This window comes from Pholis gunnellus (assembly GCF_910591455.1).
Source record: "Pholis gunnellus genome assembly, chromosome: 8".
Classification (NCBI taxonomy): Eukaryota; Metazoa; Chordata; class Actinopteri; order Perciformes; family Pholidae; genus Pholis; species Pholis gunnellus.
The window spans coordinates 8,487,125-8,508,033 of NC_136534.1; the positions used below are offsets into that span (position 1 = coordinate 8,487,125).

A 20,909-nucleotide genomic window follows, 5' to 3' on the forward strand; every position below is an offset into this window, starting at 1 on the left:
CCTCTCATTTTTCCTGGCCACCGCTCCACCACTTTCTCTCCGAGCCCACCTTCTCTCGCTCGGCGTGCATGTGTGTGTGTGTGTGTGTGTGTGTTGAAGGAATGATCTTTTGATGCCCTCTGTGTGTACGAGTGCTTTGTCTCTCCACTTTCAGCGGTTGGCCGTTGTGTTTTTCAGCCGTCATACTGCTCTCCCACTCACTCCATCAGAAACCAGGCCTGTGTAGGGGCCTAAATGAATATTGATTCTCCCTCCAGTGCTGAAGACTGCCGGGGGGGGGGGGGGGGGGTGAGTGTGTTGTATGCAATGAACAGAATGGGCTTGATGGGGGGAGAGAGGAGAGGATGACGATTAGGATGATGGTGATCATGATGACGATAATGATAATGGTGATGATAATGACTGTGTTAGTGATCAGAAAGCATGATGGGAGCCAGCAGCTGATGCATGCATGTTGCTTGTAGGATGTGCGCTGTGCTGTACATGGAATGGCAGTTATTGACGCTGAAATGTATGCTCGGCATGGCGATTAACAGCAAATGCGGTGAAAAAATAAAGAAATCTGGACACAGTTTTTAAAAATTAGACTCAATTTTTATTGTCAGAAATGAAATTGCATTAATGGTTCATAGAGGTTTCCCCAAAGCTGAACTTACAAGCAGCTGATATATAATTATCAGTTTTATTACATATAAATCAGCTGTAAGATCTGTCTTGGAGTTTTTTTGTCCCAAAAGTTATTTCATAACTAGTAATATGCTAATCTCTACAAAGTATGGTGAACGAAAATAGACAAGAATTAATAACTGTGTCAAAATCTAACAAACAAAACTTAGGGTAATATTAAACAAAAGTATCAAAGAAAACCAATAATAGATATTTTGCTTTATGGAGACTCAGAATATAAGATGCATTTTCAAAAATTTATTTCAGGAGGAAATATCTTCATTTCCTGAAGTTGCATGGCATTAATCAAGTGGTTAATGTAGTCTTGGTGGATGTGAGGATTGCAAGTTAACTCACTCAGCACCAAAACCAGTTTCCACCACTGTCCCTCCCAATAAATGATGTTTAACCTGAGTTTAGCGTAGCATAGGAGAACATAGTAAAAAAAACAAAATAAAACAGAAAACAGAAGTGACGTAAAAACAAACTATGTAGGCTTCATCCCAACTGAACAAGGAGATGTAACAACAAAACAAATGTACGTCTTTTAGTAAATTTCTCTCTCCGCTACCCTTCCAGAACTATATTATGAGGGGTCCCATCCAGATAGACTACCATCTCTTCTCCGGCCTGCGGCTCTGCCTGCTGCACCTCCACGTCACCTCCGCCGGCCTCTCCGTACATGCCTCCTTCCACCTGCAAGGTGCAGTTGTCCAGCTCTGTGACGATGTAGTGCGTTCCTTCGTCATTGACAATAACTTGGGTTAGGCCTTCCTTCATCATCTGGGACGCGGCGAGCTGCAGCACCTCCTGCATCCCGTCCTGCCGGATGACCCGCACCTCCTGCTGTTCCCGTTTCATGTCCGACTGCACTACGCTCTGCACAGCCGCGGCTATCTCGGGGCTCAGGACCTCGTGAACGACGGTGGCCTCCCCTCGCCTTTCCTCGTGGTGGCCCATTTCGCTGACGGCGCTGAGCAGAGCGTCCAGGGCCGTGGACGACTCCGAGACAATGTGACTTTGTCCCCCTCCTCTAACCATGGCCCGCAGCTCTTTCCTGGCCTCCCCCGAATCCAGCACCACGTACTGGGTGCCGCCTCCGGCCAGGTGGGCCCCCGCGGAGGCCACCTCCCTGCCCGAGGCTATGAATTGTCCGTCCTCCGTGATGTGGAGCACCTCCGCCACCTGGCCGGCCATGGCCAGCGTCTGCAAGGTGGCAGCGGCCGACTCTTCCAGGGCCTGGTCGATGGTCACCTCCCCGTCGCTGTAGCCCTGGATGATGATGACCTGCTGGACCGGCTCGTCGTGGACGGACGCCTCCGATGACTCCTTATTGTGCACAGGGGAGTCCACGGCTTCTGATTCCACAAACGTGGCCCCCTGACCCTTCAGACGGCACTCGAAAGACTTGGACACGATACCTGGGGAACACAGAGACACATTTGATTACATTTTGGGTTTTTTATTCCATTTCTGGGAAACAGAGTAGAAAGGCAGGCGGAAAAAAGACCATCGGAGCTAAACAGAATAGAAAAGGAAAATAATTTAGTGGCAAGATGGTCAAGATCATTATCCAAAAGACCCGAAACAAACTGCACATACAGTGCCACACATGGCCGTTTACATTTCTTAATGTTCTTTTAAACTTATTATGTTTGTGGATCCATCACTGTGACAAAGAGGGAAAAAAAGCTGTAAAGAAGTTGATATAAAAGGTAATGCGACACTTCACATATTTGTGTCACTTAATGCATGAAAGGAGACAGAATATGGAGATATTAGGCGGACGGAAGAGTGTGGTGAGACACGGCTGGTGCTAATTGAGCCACACTGTGCCCTCTCAGATCACAGGTTGCCATGGCGTTTCCAAGGTGATAGGAACAGTGTTAGAAATGCCATTGTTTAAACAGCGCCTGGCTCAGACATTTGTAGGCTAATCTATGCAGAAAATGGGAATTTGAGACAGTGAAGGGGGGGGGGGGCGGGGACGGACTCTGTTCACGCCTCGGCTTCCGTGCACAAATGAACTTATTGTACAAATACTGGAAACACACACACACACACACACACACACACACACACACACACACACACACACACACACACACACACACACACACACACACACACACACACACACACACACACACACACACACACACACACACACACCGTTGACCCTGATTTGCTCTGTTTTAGTTTCACCTGAAGGTCTGCACTTCTCTGGAACCCTTTAGGCTCGTGAAACCCTAAAAGCTCTCTTCAAAACATCAAATTATTTGGAAATAACAAAAAATAACTTTTGTTGCTTTTATCTCATTTCCTGAAAAGTTGACATTTCGGTGGTACGGGGTCCCCCCCCCCCCCGGGGCGGCGTGGAGATCACACAGATCTCACAGTACAGACAGGAACAGACTCATCAATCATTGATATTCCTATCTCCCCCTGACATTTAATGTCCTGCACTCACCAGGTTGACAATGTGATCAGAAAGACCGAGTCTGACCCAACAGTGCTCCGTCCTCCGCCAGTGTAAACAACAGGCACAGAAGCTCTTGTTCTGGACGTGTAGGCGGTGACCACTGATCAGTCCTGCGCAGACACACTCCCAAAATAGTACAAACCTGCACATGATGCACTGGAGGACACAACAAAGTGTGTGTGAAGAGTGTGTCCAGCATCAGAGTGAACTGTTAAGACCTGTCTGTCAGAAATGCAAAGAACTCCATTTTAGAGCATTTCAATTACCAATAAAATGTTTTCTGGCCTTTTCTAGAAGTTTCGTCAAGGCTGTAAAGATACTGGTTGTTGTTTCATTGCTCAATTTGGCCAATATCAGAGGAGAAGGTATATATATATATATGTATATTACTCTGTCCTGTGCTGCATGTTCACTCTTTCGCATAGAGTATCATAAATCATTAAAAGCTGGCACTGTCCTAAAAGCGAGAAAGATGACAACTTGTTATTTTAATGACACCTGCACACACACGCCCACACCTGTCTACAAGCGCCAAGTTTATTCTAGGGAGCAGCTAAAACTGAAAGAACGCTGGACAAAAGACTGCCATTTCCACATCTCTCGTCACAAAGAAAGGTGGAAGAGTTAGCGTTTTGTGCAGATGGACAGGGTGATTTTCTCCCGGGGATAAAGCTCTTTTCACCCACTCTCTTTCATACCTGGCAAGAGCAGTTACCGCGAACTCTGGAGCCGTTTCCTTTTAGCGCAAAGGAAGACAGGGCGATCAGACCAGGGCCTTGTTAAGAGGGAGGGTTCTTGGTACTCGGCAGCCTTGTTTCGATTGATATCGGGGCCACATTTTGCATTATAGCTCTAAGTGACCTACAAGACTTTAGTTCGGCCTGCAGGGTTCGTCTGCACATCTCTGACTCTCTTAGCCTGTCTCTCCTCTCACTCTGTGAGTCTCCATTTATCTCTATACATCTGCTGCATAGCTCTCTCTCTCTCTCTCCTTATTTACGTAGCATAAGAAAATAAATGTGCCTTTGTGTTAAGGCAGATGAACAAAAAAAAACAAACTGTGACGCTGCTGTACACAGGCAACAAGTCGGTGCAGTAAATATCAATTCGCACTCTGCAATTTGTATCTCAAGTGACAAGCGCAGCAGTTGGTGTGTGGAGGGAGTCGGCACTGTCGGAGTTGGCATTTTGAGCAGCAGAGGTTACCTATTTACACAGAGCTACAGGGCCCATGCTAACTGCCCACGCCAAAGCGCTGAGAGGTCGGCTGTGGAGGACAATAACTCAGCTTCTGCGGCATTACCATAAAAGCTGTATTTTATATATATATATATATATACACGTGTGTGTGTGTGTGTGTGTGTAGAGGGCATGTTAGTGAATGAACTCCTGACTGTATGTATATGTTCGGCTTGGTGAACCTCCCTTTTTGGCCAGTTTGTGCCAAATATATTGTTAATGCTTGTACGCATTCATGCGCCACTCTGAATGCACGTCGTATGCACGTGTCAATATGTGGGCGGGATGTTAAGGTTAGGCTTTACTGGTTGGTGTGTGTCAGCACAACGCGTGCTGCTATAGCTATTTGTATGTGCATGCCAGTCCCCGCGTGTGCTCGCTTATATAAATGTGTGTGTGTGTGTGGTGCTTGTGGGGGTGGTACGGCTGTGCGTTGCTAGTGTGTGTGTGTGTGTGTGTGTGTGTGTGTGTGTGTGTGTGTGTGTGTCACATTAGCCATGGGGTGCTGTCGGCGGGTCCCCGGCGGCGGCCCGCTGAGGTTTATGGAGTGTCACTCAGTCGCCGCAGCCGTGAATCAAGTTAATGTTGCAGATCCCATCTCTTCAGTTGTCCTGCGCTCCCGGTGGAAGAACAACATTTGAACAGCGTGATTTGGCCCCGGCGAGAGGCTGATGCCTGTTTAATATGTGTTTTGAGTGTTCTGACTGACTGACTCCTTTAACAGGAAGTAGGAGAGGGGAGGAGAGGGAGAGGCAGGCTGCTTTATTGGCTGTGATCTGAAACAAGATGGAGGCTCCCTGAGAGGAAGAAAACAACAGGAGGAAGAAAAAAGGATGCTGGGACGGGCGGTGATGTCATTTGGATGTTCAGATGACAGGAAAGTCTGACTTTAAAACTAAATCAATGACTAATGAGAAATGTGTACAGAGCTCAAAGTATATGTTGGAGAGTATTATACGAACTTAATTAATACAAATTCAGATTCAGACATCGTGCAGAGGTATGTGGATGGAGGAATCTTGGGAGTGTCATTCTACATTTTGCAATAAATCAAATGCCAAGCGCAAAGCATAGCCCTGCTCTGTGATAACCACTGGCAGGTGCAGCGATTTGCCAACACAAGGGTTTTTTTTATCTGGGGAGAACACAGCTGTCTGCTGTGCGTGGAGATACAACGGTGATGGAAATGAGTGAAACGGGATAACTCCTATCATGAATGAAATGATACTGAAATTGAACCCGATGTAGCCGGAGACTCCTCTGGAACCTCTTTAAGGACCCGCGAGGTGATTCCCCCGGACCGCAGTTTGCTCCCCATGTGTGCGGCGCGACAGCTTGCCCCACACCGGCCGGTGTGTTAGCGCCAGGTCAGTGCGGGGAGCTTGTCCGCTCTGCGTACGGTACAGATGCAATTATCGATCAGCGGATCGATGGGCTGGCCAGAGGCGGGGGCCCGGGGCCTCTAAGTGGCATTACTTCAGCTCGGAGAGGCCGCCAGGGGAGCGGTCAGACAGCACTTACCAGCAGTTAGAGAAATTAACCTTAACACCGAGACACCGGCACACACACAATCAATTACACTCGCAGTAACACAGGTCAGCCCGCTGCGAATGTGAGCTCACATGCACATGTGATCAGGCCTACATGTTGTTATACTTGTGAGGACATTGCACTGGATGTATTCCCTAAACTTAAACGCGAGGCTCATCTCAGCCTACGTGTACCACAGCCTACATCCTGATTGGTTCTCAGAAGAATAGGCGGGCACAAAGACAAACATGAAAAACAAAAGGAATCAATCCTGTATAGACACTGCAAGCAAGTCAAATATACTGTATCAAACCATAACACTAGAGTGGAGGAAGAAAGAAAATGCTCTCCAAATCAATTACAAGGTCAATGGCAGGACCATGAAACAGCCAGAGCTTATGATCAATTCTTAACTACAGCACAAAACCCTTTACAATCCTTTTACCAGCCGATTACCTTCAATTATAGATATGAAGCCGCTGCCTTAAAAACAGCATGATGGAGACCCCTAAACCTGACACACATAGACGTTATTTGTGGGGCGATTTTTTACAGACGAGGTAGTGTGTGTGTGTGTGTGTGTGTGTGTGTGTGTGTGTGTGTGCGTGTCACTGGTGCAGGCTTTTGAAGGTGACACTGCTAAGTAGATAAAGTGTCAGTTCTGGGTGTATCCAGGTCACCGGGGAAAGCCTACCATACGACAGTGTGTGTGTGTCTGTGTGTGTTTCTAAGTGTTTATAGCATGTCTGTATTTTAATGTCTATAGATTTATTTGTGTTTATCGTGTTTCATTATTATTTTTATAATACGATTCCTTTATTTTTCTATTTTGTATTGTTATTTTATTTATTCTATTTGTGCATGCCGTTTCTGTCATTGTGTTATAATGTTATGTATTTAATTATCCATACTAAATATATGTGAATATCTTGACATATTCGTGCAGATTGTGTGTATAGTAATAACATACAGTATGTCTAAGTATAAAGGTTTATGTACTATTACTTCTTTACATACATTTAGACCACGAGCTATACTGTATGTGAAGAGCGTAGATGTTTATCAAGTATTTAGCTTTATACATTTACATGTGTTGAACCTCTTTGCAGACTAAAAAAGACAAGCATCAATATGTGCATGTGTTTACTCACTTGTATGTGTGCGAGTGTGTTTTAGGATGTTCTTTGGTCGAGCCGTGTACACGACGACCTTACCTGCCTCTCCTCCCCTGTGAGGCCTCAGGCAAAGCTGCATGTGTTCCCTATGCGTGTGTGTGTGTGTGTTTGTCTGCCTCTGTGTGAGTGTGTGTGTGCGCACAAACTAGCAGGTCAGCTGAGGTCTGGCTAGTGACGGCTCTACTTTGTCTGGTAGGGACAGCCGCTACTGTCACCTTTACAAACGCCATGAATCAACGCCAGGGAGGACAGGCCGGCCGACCAAAAAACAACCAATTATACGGCCGCCGGATTGACACCGGGGTGGACCGGGCAGGGAGAGAGAGAGAGATGGAGACGCACTGAACACACCCCAAGGACGAACAAACAGAAGAGAATGAGGGCACAGACTGACAGGGGGGCCTTCTGGGCTGCGACACCGATACGACAACATTAACGCATCGCTGACTTCAGTTGGAAGTTCAAGAAAGAGTGAATGTCTTTTACATAAACAGTGTTGCTATTATATGTGGTCAGTCGACGTAACACAATGTTTAGTCTATAGAACGTGTTCATGAAGACTCTTAGAAGGAAGCATAAATCATCTGACGCACATGAAGTGTTTTCTGTTCTTTATGGTCGCTTTACTGTCATTATTTTGAGTCGTCCACCTTGAAGAGAAGAGTTTGAGTCTCAGAAACACCCCGCACTGCGTTTTCCTCCGTGTCTCTTCACTGTGAACAGTGAGTAGCAAAAACGGAGAGGATAAATGATGTCGTCAAGACTGACGCATCCTCTTACGAGCACAAATGTGAGTGCAAGCCGACATTTTAAGACATTCCTGCAGCGCCAGTTTACACAGGATTTAAAAAGGGAAAACAAATAACGGACCAAACAGTTACATAATACGAACGGTGTCAGCCTCATAGGAGCTGGCGTGTTTCACATCGCACGTGGGTGAAAATGACAGAAGTGCTTAAGACAACGACAGTATGTTTTAACTGACAGTAATCACAGCAGAAAAGAATTATAAACAACTAAAACACAAGTTGTGGGACTGAAACACTGCGTGTGATTCCGTCCCACAAACAGGAAATCGCTGCCTGGTGTAGAAGTAAACAAGACTATAATTAAAAATTATTCTTGCACGGAACAGATGTATCGGGGGAAAATATCCAGAAGTGGATTTTAAATATTTTTAAACATAGCTTTCTCACTGGGACTCGAGATAATTATGATTAACACCGAGCATGAACACGAAACATGTAAAAACAGAGTGAGAGTGAATAGCATAGCACCCAAAAGGCCTGGACAATGAAATATACTGTAGTATTCTATAGATTGAGCTGGGAAGGGTGAGAAGTACACAAACACACACACACACACACACACACACACACACACACACACACACACACACTTAGTGGTCAGAGGGAACACAGGTCAGTGTCCTGCTCTCAGCTCTTTTTCTGCTGACTGAGGATGACCCAGTGTGAGTATAATCTGGTCCACACTAACTCTATCTACCTCATGTCCACTGGGTCTTAGCCCCCAGAGAGAGAGGGGGGTAGAGAGAGAGAGAGGTGAAAGGGGAAGCAAATAAAAAAAACACAATCATCGGGGGAAACCATCCCACTACACCTTTACTTTTCATCCTTTGAATAGCTTTCGTGTCTCTTGTGGCCATGGACTTAGTTACAGTAATGCAAAAAACAACCTCAGTTTCAAATATGAAAGTAGCATCAATAATTACACAAGCAAAATGTTTTGGATGCGTGATAGGTTTAAAAGGTATTCGATGCATAAACGTTGCCTCAAAAGCGAATGAAATGCTATTTTAATATCATAATCCAAAGAATTTACAGAGTAGGAAAGGGACACACAGAAACCCGCTTGGAGGAACTAAAACAGGATTCAGTTAAAGATTAGGACACGTAATGGAATCCATGAGTGTAATAATTGTTCCCTGGGAGTAATAAATAAAGCCGACTGTGCTCACCACTTCCAGGAGGGCCAGATGGAGGAGATTTTCAAATTAAGAGGCCGGCTGAGAATGAAGGCGTGGCTAGCCAGCACGGTTAGTACAGGATGCAGCGCCTCTGCGGGGAAGTGCGGAAGGCAAGCGTCATCTACCGCGACGCAGAGGCTGCTGGGAATTCATCTGGTTGGCTCCGGATAGCAAAAAAGAGCAAACGTGTGGGAGGTTGCTACAGTTGCACAAAGTGATGCCTGATCAACCTCAGCAGGGCTGCCAGCGAGAGGGCGTCTGATGCTGAAAGGCCTAAAAAGCACCTGATGACTGCGGGTTACATCACTGATTATGTGCCCCAGAAAAGCATCAGAAGATGCATCACTTCAACTTTAAAAATGACTAACCAGATATGACTAATGCACTACTTTTTTTTTCTGGTCGGAGTGCCGGTTGTCCCCCCCCCCCCGATGCAGTAAATCACTGCTATTTGCACCGCAGATGAAGGTCAGAAATGATCACAGTGTGATGGCCCGATGCAGAGCAGAAAAAACAGAGACGGAATAGAGAGAGAAGGCGTGCTGGAGTCTCATCCAAGAATCCAAGAGGGACGGTTGACATATGAAACAATACCAAAGATCACAACACTCCTATTTCCCATATTCCCCCTCCTTCCTTCCCTTTCTCTCTCATTCTCCCCATTAGGCCCTCTTTCTATCTCTCTCCAGCCTGTTTCCTTCTTCCTCTCTCTCTCTCTCTCTCTCTCTCTCTCTCTCAAAATCTCTGGAGGTGGACCTTTGATTGCTTCTTTAATTAGCCGTGTCAGACGGCTCCGTGGATTTACTGGGGATGTCGAACTTCTGCAGATAATTACGTGCTTCTTCCCTTTCTCTCCACTGCTACATCCCTCCATCCTGCTTCCACCCCGTGTCCCCTATCTATCCCTCTCACCGACTCTACCATGATTTAATGATTAATTATGGATGTGAGTTTGAGAATAAAAGCTTTTTCGCTAATCAAAATGAAAATCCCCACACCCCCCACTCTCGTAATTACAGTGTGAAGATGATGTTGCTGATGTCGTTTTGTTTCCAAGGCCTGGCCCGCGCGCTGATCTGAGGTCCGTCAAGGCGGAATGGAGTGAATAATCACAACATAATGGCTCGCTTCAAAATGAAAAACACACAAACTGGGTGGAGAAGTGAAGCAAGCCGGATTGGGAAGAATATAGACAAAGAGGCAGATTGCTGTGGAAGACGTCAGTATAGCGGCCAAGACCAGGAATCAGAGGGAGGCCGAACTCTTCACGCCTCACTACAGCCATCGCTTATGGAGGAACGTTTTCTATAGATCAGTGTTGGAGACAATATTTAAATGTAATATGTATCAAGCATTCATCCGCTTATACTGACTTGACATGATGAGAAAATCTCTTGATATACAGTATTTTGTCTTTCCGTTGATTTTAACTTAATACCAATCCAACACACTGGGGTTTGACTCAATATAGGTACAGCAGACTGTGGGAGCTGTTACACGGCCTCTATTTGTAGAATAAACTACTCAATTTCAACATTCTGTAGTTCTGGCCTACAAACTGTGAGGATTCGCTGCCGTTCTACTCTTCAGGCATCAGCACGCTCCTCACCAAGTGCCCGTTGGAGGGTCAAATATCTTCGGAAAAACCCATCTCCCTCCACCTTGATGTCAGACTTTGGGTTGGCTGCGTCGCACAATTTCCCTAACTTTTTGAAATCAACAATCCGACAGCAGAGATTGGTCCGGAGTGTGGAGGTGAGAAATTCAGCACTTCTCTATAAAGCCCTCCTTTTTTCTCCATTCTTTACAAACTACTTCAGGCTATTTATCACATTTGTGTGTACGAAGGAGTGCAACACTATGAATGTTAATTGTTAGCTGCCGCATTAAATGTGGTAAATAAGATATTCAGAGCGATAATACTGCAGCAAAAATCTATTAGCTATGTACAGATAGTGAAGTAATGTCTACCTGGTGACGTCCCGGAAGCGTAGCACCCACCCGCCGGTTCCCCCTCAAGTAAACGCGGTTAGCTCTGTCGCCGCTATGGCCATAGTTTGCACTGTTAGCGCTGTTACCAAACCATCGCCGGTGCCAACTACATCAAAGCCCGGACCATCCATACAGTATATACCCATAAAGAATATTATATGACGAGTCCCTATTGTTCCCTATTGAGTGACTCACACTTGTACGCGACACACACACACACAGGTCTGTTTGGCTTAGCCTCCGATCCTCCCTGCCATATTTACCGGGTATTTACCTAACAGAGACACGCTGGAGATATTTATCGTCCTGATGGCTCTATATATAGGGCTGAGGAGCTCGGCGAGAGGAGAGGCAGGCGCGGTGGGAGGTTGCTTCTCTAATCTCCATCTCCAGGCTGACAGGCCTGAGAAGGCCCTAATGAATGACTCTTTTCATCTACGCGCCTGTGTGTGTGTATGTGACAGTATAAATATTTAGCAATATTGGAGTCAGCTCGTGATTTTACACAGATGGAGTGATTGATGGCTCAGCCCCCTGATGCGTGCCAAAAGACCGTCCTGGAGATGTTATATAAACCACCACAGCCTCTCTCTCTCTCTCTCTCTCTCTCTCTCTCCCTCCATCATCATCTCCATCTCGCTCCCTCTCTATCTTTCACACTGCCTCCTCTGCACTCCGCCTCCTTCCCAGCTTGTCTTCTCGCTGTCGATCCGCCCTTTGTGGCTCTGCCAATTTGCTTCACTGTTGAATTTCTATCATACAGTGTGGTGTCCCTACGGCTGCAAGACAGGCTAAATCAGAGGGAAACAACCTGACAGGGACGAAACTCTGAGGAGATGGGCATCGACATGTTACAGTGCAAACCAGTGAAGTATTTTAAACCTCTTATTAAAACACTTTTTCCCTACAAACTCATTCAGAAACAACTGTCAAATTGTATTCATAAACTTCTTGATTGTAGCTACTTTTTTTTAAACTTCTGCAGACTGCAAAACTTTAAAAAAAAAAAAAAGTTTGCATATTGATTGATCGATTTTCCATACATGAAACGTGTGCACAGTGTGAGCCCTGTTCCCATGCTCTGGCTTTGTGGGCACAAACCAAAAGGTCAAAGTCAACATGTGAGTGAGAGCTGCTCTTTAAAGTCTGCAGGCTCCCACATGAACACAAACACACAGCACATAGTCATACACTCACACACACCAACACATTCAGAAAACACATGCACACAATGCTGTCATCTGTGTCAGAGAGAAACCAGACCAGAGCCACTGCCACTGTTTGTGCAACACACACACACACACACACACTCTGCTGCCAATATGCTGCCGGAGCTCTAGGAAGAAATAGAGAGTGTGTGTGTGTGTGTGTGTGGTCGAGCTACACTTGTGAGGACTGACTTGTGACAGCTCTCCACTACTTCTGGGAGGACATTTTAAGTTTTGTGGACATTTTCGGCTGGCTGGTCGTCATAGAGAACAGTTCCCATCAGGGCTAGTCGCTCAATAGTGGTTCAGTAAAAGTTATGCCATAAGTTACGGTTGTACAGGTTGCGGAATTGGTTAAGGTAAGACTAAACCTCAAGAGAACTAATGTATAGGAAGCTATTGCATTTGAGCGCCTGTGTGTGTGTGTGTGCGTGTGTGTGCGTGTTTGTATGTGTGTACCACGCAGACCTTCTGCATCGCCTCTGCATAGCCAATTAAACTAAAGTACAAGAACAAAATCCCAGAACAAATATATGAGGACTTTAAGGGGAGATGTTGAAGATGTATTAACCTTGTAATTGCCCGTGTAAAATATGCTCCCTTGGTAATGAAATTTCCTGCTTTAATTTGAAAAAATTGGGGAAATATCTCCCCTTTTTTTGCCTTGTGTTTTCTCATTTAATTGCATTTAAAACTTCAATCTCAAAACACCCCCACCGCTTTATTGGGGGGAAGGACCAGTGCTGGACCGCCACATCTATTAATCTAACTGTCCTTTATCGGAATTAGCATTCAAATGTGATCGGTTCCACTGAGCCTTCGCCACTGCTTGTAATTCCAACAAAATCCACTCCCATGCAATAACTACAGTGCCCTTCAAGACCACTACCACCTCCCCCTCGCTTTGAGAGGTATTGATTTTTATTTGTTCTGTAATGAGAACAATTAGTCTTTTTCCTGCCCTCCTTCATCCATCACCTCTGTGTTCCTGTGGCTCTGCCACCCAGCCGGCCTGTGTCTTTAAGCCCAGCTGGAGGTCCAACCTCTGGGCAGAGGACACCACTGTGCCCCTCTGCATAGGAAACACAAAAAGCTCAAAGAGAGATAACAAAGGGCATTTCACTTCTTTTTTTTTTTTTTTTTACCTGACTATGCCCAAAAACTAAGCAGGAATTGTATAGAACACTTTTGATCTCTCTGTGTTCATGGGGTTTGATCCACGTGGGCTTTTGGAGGATGACGCCGACTTATTTTTGAGCATATTTTGTGATAGAGACGCTGACAGCCAATATTTAAAATGATTGAGAATAAATGATTTCTTTTCTTGGCATGAAGAAAAACGCTTGATTCAAACTAATTATAAATAATAATATTACCAACAATTCAATACTAATCAATGCCCAGTAATTACAGAAACCAATTGCAACCTATCTATCACACTGGACGGCTACATCCAGTGTGGTTGGTGTTAACATGTATCATAAACCGTGAAAACGTAATAAAACACTCACGTCTATCCATTAATAAAGCTTCAATTTCCACTGTGGAAGGAGAGTGGCATGCTGGGCGGACTACTGGCAGCGATCAGGAGACTTTAGCCTCTATAAACCACCTGATTGACAGTGTGATTTGTGACTGACTGACTGGATAAGTGGCTAGCTGCTTGCTCCGTGCAGCAGTTTGTGCCTTTGTACCAGCATGTGTGTATATATATATGTGTGTGTGTGTGTGTGTGTGTGTGTGCGTGTGCGTGACGTCAGGTCCTATTTCAGCCATGGCCGGTGAGGAATGAAGCAACGGAAAGAGTCCATTTCTCTTGCCGCGCTGCCTGAGCCTTACTTACCCTAATGATGTATAATAGCCTGCAACTACACTTAACCTGAGCATTACTGTGGCAAAGACTGAGTGGAAGAGGCACACACAAGCACACGCACACGCACACGCACACACACACACACACACACACACACACACACACGCGTCTAGTTTTTCTGAGGACGCTGTTTACCAACGGCTGCGAGGGCAGGAAACGACCTGGCACGTTGAGAAATGAAAGTCTCGCAAATCGCACTCCATCAAATCAGATCAAACCCCAAGACGTATATTAACATCGACAGCTGTATCCTCGCTTTCTCTCTGATCCTTCGCTCGCACTTCACTCTGCTGCTGACTCATTCTGTAGCTATAAGCTAAATTATACAAGCAGTTAGCATGCTGCATCTGTTGTCCGTTAATTAAAGTCGTTTTGCTGGATGCCTGCGTGTGTGTGTTCATACGAGCAATATAGAATCTGCTCCTTTGACCTCTTTCGCGCTCATTAGCGCATCACTTAAATGCGTGCTTTATAAGTGACTGAATGAATGTGTGTGCACGTGTGTGTGTGTGTGTGTGTGTGTGTGTGTGTGCAAGACAGGTCGGAGACAGAGGAGAGACAGTAAATGACAGTCACGTGAGGAGGCTACTGTATGAAACCTCAGATCTAATCAATAGGAGTGAGGAGGACGCCAGGCGCCAGCCAGAGGGTCACCACTCATCACTCAGGTCAGCGGCGAACACACACGTGCATGCACATGCACACACACACACACACACACACACGCAAGCACGCAAAGGGGAGGGCATTGCACGGGGCACATTACTAGACATGACTATGAGGCAGTCGAGAATGGGTCAGAGAGGGGTTGAAGCACATAGCAACAGAAAGGGAGCCGGATCGATGGGAGAGATTGAAGGAGCTCCATAATGCCGGAGGAGTCACGGATGTCCAGAATACAGCTAAGCAGGGCTAGGAGACAGGTCAGCAGGGTTAAAACCGCCTCGCACCGCAGGGAGGAGGCATCGACAGGCCATAAAAGAGGTGAGGGAACAGCGGGACTGACGGATTTTGATGCTCATCGGGGTCGAGCGCGACTGTGGTCACCACAAATGTGTAGACGAGAATCAGAGAAAATGAAAATGACCAGGTTGTAGCTGGAAATCAACAAGACAGCGGGCCTTTCGGCAACCTTTGCAGCCTGCTAAGCTGTGGGAGCTTGACAGAAAGTGGGGCAGCAGAGGAGCACACACACGATTGTGTGTGTATGTGTGTCTGTGTGTGGACACACTGTGAGTGTGCTGTGGCTCTGCAGTGGAGAGACACCGACTGAGAGAAGGACTAGGCCTGGTGGCATTTAGCCCTGTTCTATAATGACACAGAGAGCTGCGGAGGAGACACAGGCACTGTTATTGAATTATTGAAGGTGCACGGTGAGGTATAAATCTGCCATGGAGATGCCATACTGTTGTAACACACATACACACACGCACACGCACACACACACAGAGGCCACCGACATACATCGAGGCTGGCGTGACGGCTGTAGGCTTTGACTTGCTGACCTTGAGGTTGTTAAAACAAGCTCTCCGTCAGCTTTTCTGCAAAATATGTTTACCTCGCGGGAGAGAAGTAGAGAGAGAGACAGAGGAAGAGAACGAGAGGGAGCGAAAGTGAATGTGTGTGTGTGTGTGTGTGCGTGCTCTGTGCTGACATTGCCGGAATAAACACAGCGACTCCATCAATTCTTCCGGATTGTGAGGCAAAATAAAACAGGAGACACTGCGGAGGGAGAAATAAAGTAACTACCAACCTGTGCTGGCCCGGGCTCCAGCCAGCTTTTACTACACGGCGGCATCATGACTGAGAGAAGAGATTAAGCTCTCCAGAACAAACATTTGAATCCTGTGAAACCACAGACTCACACACACACAGATTAAAAGGTTGTATATATGTACCTGTAGCGAATTCAGCCTAGAAACCGTACATCAACCACCAATTACTGATGTTTATCTCTTAAATAAAAAGAGACAGAGTATTGCTACATGCATGAAGACATCACTATATGTGATAATTCCCTTTTCTTCCTTCCAGCGGAAAGATTTTCAACACGTTTTTTTTTTTTATTTCCATTATTATTTCTGTATCTCTGTACAGATAGGGAGGTAGTGTTTCTCAGCTCAGCCGCCTCCCACCTCGAAACACGCCAAAAGCTCCCTGAACACTCGCGGACGTGATGCACTGCAGGTGTGTGCCAATGAACCGTGTGATTACAGAATGTTGCAAAATGCTCATATGTACATTTGTTGTTTGGGTTTGGCGCATGTCTGCATATTTGTGCATGTGTGTTTGTGTGTGTGTTTGTGTGTATAAGTGGGCGCGTGTGTCCTGCCTGAGCTCTGTAGCCGAGGGGGGCACCTCTTCTTATTAACATCATCAGTCTGCATCATTACTAGGCTGCCTGGGTTTGGGCAGCAGGTGCTATGAGAGTGCCAGGGTTACAAACGACCACGGGATCGCTCTTCAAACACACACACACGGATGCATACACACAGACGCAACACACACAGACAGACAGACTCCGAACGCCCCCTTTTCGAATCCCCAAAAGGGATGTGGGGTGTCTGTGTCTATCTGTTATCCAGTGGGTTAGCGCTCGGTGTCTGGCCAGGTTTTCACTGGGAGGGAGGACGGACTCCATCCATTCTCCTGACAACAGGCCGGCGATACGCTGCCGAGGCTGAGAGAAACTCGGCTCAGAGCAGGGGAGGGTCCGCAAGTCAACCAAAAAAACATTACACAGGCTGTGTGCAAGACAGTGTGCAGCTAACTGGAACACAGTACTGTAGAACAACGAGAAAAAACATGCAACACTCAGGTGCAGATGGAAATATGCACAAAGGTTAGACGGATATCTGGTGAAGGTACTGGCCTCTTAACAAAAAAATGGGACATTCTCGTTGCATTTGTTAACATACAAGAGTTGACTATGGGAAAGGGGCCTTATTACTAAAATACATATTTCCCCACTTGTGGTGTCTAGCAACTGAGATAGCGTTTCTTTAATTCGACCAGGTTTCGAGATATCCATCTCTGCCGCCAAACTCTCAGTTAGCGAGCTCATAGGCTTTGTCGCTAGAGCTGCAATGATCTGTAGACTAATCGATTAGTTGATCGCCAGAAAAATAACCTACGATAAATAAACAATTTGGATAATCAAAGTAATTTTTCATGCAAAAATGGCAGAAATTGCTCTTTTCAGCCTCTCAAATATGGAGATTTCCTGCTTTTCTTTTCTTTTTGTTGAAACTGAGATGGACATTTGCAACTATTTTCTGACATTTTATAGACCAAACAATTATTAGATTAATCTGAAGTATAATCGGCAGATTGATACTGAAAATGACCGTGAGCTGCAGCCCTATTCGTCACCAACGGGACACGTGGTTTCTTCAAAAGGCGTATTTACACCAGTCCCATAACTTTCTACAAACCTTCTTTTATGGAGCAGTTAATACTCAAACAGAGGAGGTGGAATAAAAGTGAATGGTGTAACAATATTGTTGCTGGTAAGACATATTAGATCTTGTTAAATTATTTGTTCAGTGAGGACCACAAATGAAATTCCCTTTACCTCCACTGCAATGTGGTGGGAGCAAAATCTCAGGAACCTCAAAACCTGAGCAAATATAACCAAAATGATCTGCAAGATCCCACTAACTGTATGTGAGATAATAAGATTTGGGTCACCTTTTGATCTGAACCGACTGTAATGAATTATTTTAATCAGTAACATACAGATAAGACTCTCTAGAACTACAGATATATGTATCTATTGTCTATCAGGGTTTTGAAATCTTAATAGAAAAAACGGTGTGTCGGTGCAAACACGCACAATGTAACAACACAATCACATGGACATCCCATAAGTATGAGCATGGTCATATTGACGGATGGATATCTACACCAGTGAAGTTAATGCTGATAAAATGCCCTGCATTATTATGGCACGTAACCAGAGACTGGTAATAAAAGCGATATGAACGGCGACTGGCCTGTTTCTCAGGCGCCTCTATGGCACCACCCATGACACCAAAGATGTGTCAAAGACAACAGACACTGAATACAGTGCTGTTGCTGCTCATACTCTGCCCACGGTTATGGATTATGTAGCCGGCGTGCGTTCATTTAAGATGTACACATTGATCTGGCATTGACGAACCACTTCTTATTAGCCAGGGTTTGCTCTTTACGGCATCAAGGGCAATCAGATGCACTGCATCAGGCTAAATATAACCTCCTATCAATCCGAACGCGATGCACTCAAAGTCACTCGCTGGCGGGTCACTTTCAAATAAACCTGGACGTCAGGATTGATGCGAAAAGGAAGAAAAAAAAACAATCGGTACGATTTTTGTATTTATTAATAAGAGGATTAAAGTTAGTTTAGGTTAGATTGAGCCACTCCAGGAGCAAAATCAGTTTTGTTGATTGCACAATATGCTGACATATCACTCAACCAACCACTTAAAACTGAGTCAGAGCAGCGATAGGTATGAAACTGAATAAATCAGCATTACGGCGATATTGATTTGACTGCAATTCAATGAAAACAATTGAGCGGGGCGGGGTGCAAAAGAAAATGATGAATAAATCTGAGAGCCACAACAGGAAAAAATAAATAAAAAATTGTATTTGGTTCTCTAATATTGAAGGCGCAGCAGAAATGAATGTCCCTGGTTAGTTAGCGCTGTTAATTGGGCGTGCAAAATTAAAATGTTAACGTCACTGCTAGCTGGGAACGCGGAGAAGGCCCCTCCAGCTGTATTTGACCTAGCAGAGCGTGCTTCTTCCCCTTCCTTCTCTCTCTACTTCAAGTGTCTCCAAAACTAATAAAAAAAAAAAAGCCCTCACAAATCCCCCCATGAAGCCCTCCATATGAACTGTCACATTAATAACACTGCACTTGTATTCAAATTTTCTGTCGAAAAGCTAAAGAAAGATTGAATGCCCTGCCGTCGCGCGGCCAAAGATTGAAGACGTGTCTCATTGACATTGTTAAAAGTTTATGAAAATATATGAATTCTCAAACGTGGCGGGCCGCCGTGCAGCTCCACTCCCAACACTTCTGTTAGAGACTGCGGCTTTTAATCAAAATGATTGAATACCGCAAGTTTGGATTCAGGGATTCTAATAGAGGACGGATAAAGTGTCACGGTCCAGAACTAGAAAAACCACACGGGATCACACATGCATGCATAAAAACCTTTCTATATTTCTTCCGTCTCGCTGTTTAAAAAAAAAACCCAACATATTCCTCATTGGTAGGTATCTTGTTTTCCTCTGTTACTAAGTGCCTGTGTAAATGGCATGTGTGCTGGCTGCAGTGTGGAGTGGGTGACTGTTAGTCTTCTGGCTCTGCTCCTTTGCTTTCTGGGGGAAAGAGACGTATGGCACCAACATACACAAACACACACTGGTAAAGTGGGGTGAACATACAGCAACAGCTGCTGGCAACATCTCATGAGAGGACGAACGGAGAGTGACAGGCGGCCATGTCTTTGTGTGTGTGTGTGTGTGTGTGTGCGGGGTCCGTTGCGGCGTGGCGTTGGCAGCAGAGGGCTGAGGTAGAAATGCTCTCCAAAGACCAGGAGCACGGTAGGAAAAAAAAGACCACTCCACTGGGGATAACACATGCCTTCTCATTGGACCGCACGCTGCATATCAATGCAGGAGCTATAGCAACATGAGCCTTGTTTGAGCTTCACTACACTTTTCTGAGTTTATATAAACTGACCTTATTCCCACAGGGGTAATTTGGACTTCCCCTGGGGATCTTGAAAGACTAGAATAAAACTAGAAATACTGGTCATTACAAAAGTAAAAGCTTCAAGTAGACTTTGAATAAACACAATATGATTTAATGACCGATATTGGCGGGCGTTCCCTTTCCCATCTTTTGACTTTCCTCTAAAAATATGTCTTTATTTGGGCAGAGTTTTGCATTGAAGTTCAAACTACCGGCATTGGCTAATAATGCCCCTGCCTTTCCTTACCCTCCTCAACTACAGCCAGCAAGCTTACAGACCTGGTTGTAAATATATGGCAAATATGATGACGTTACAGTTGAGATTTACGTTATCATCAGTTATTGGCTTTGCTTTGTTTTCTTTTACACCTTTACTTTTGTCAAGTATGAATCTATTTACACGACAGGTGGGAGAGGTAGTAGTGGCGGCTAAGCATGCACACTCACAAACATCGACACAATTTGGGGTCTTCTGAGTGTTTACTTATCCATATCTGTGCATTATCTACCATGTGTACAGTCCAGCATCAAAGATGTGGAGCGCAGAGTCAGTAAAAGCTTTAGTTTAGCTCGATAGCTCGGCTTGTAGCTAATTAATGTCAATTATTTTAGGTTAAACATCCCTTCATCCCCGCTGAACATGTGTTCAAATCAATCATTTTTTTTTATATTAATGTAAAGTTGGACGTATCATATTGTGAAAATTACGGGCTGCTGTTAAGTTTGACTAAACTGTCAAATGTTGGCTGAGCGTCTGCACTGAGTGACGCGTGTATTCAGTGTGCGTGTAAGTGTGTGTGTGTGTGCGTGCTCTCGTATTGCCGTGGCAAGCAGGTGGTGTTTTTCTCTCACTCCAGGAGGCTCCTCAAACAAAGAGCTTTTAGCATCAACTTATCAATCTCCGCTGCGACACCACTACCAGCTGGGTGGAGGGCAGGTTGCGAGGTGGGGAGGGTACAGTATAAACACACACACACACACACACACACACACACACACGCATACGCG

At 45.3% G+C, this 20,909-nt stretch overlaps 1 protein-coding gene across 2 annotated transcripts in view; it reads right to left on the minus strand.

The window, feature by feature from the left end:
* Positions 1–669: 669 nt before the first annotated feature.
* znf407 (zinc finger protein 407) overlaps positions 670–20,909 on the minus strand; it is a 134,645-nt gene continuing 114,405 nt past the window's right edge. For both annotated transcript variants that reach the window (XM_079165138.1, XM_079165139.1), the window contains exon 10: positions 670–2,087. In XM_079165138.1, coding sequence (XP_079021264.1) covers positions 1,234–2,087 — 854 coding nt within the window. In that variant the 3' untranslated portion in view covers positions 670–1,233. The remainder of the gene's footprint in view (positions 2,088–20,909) is intronic.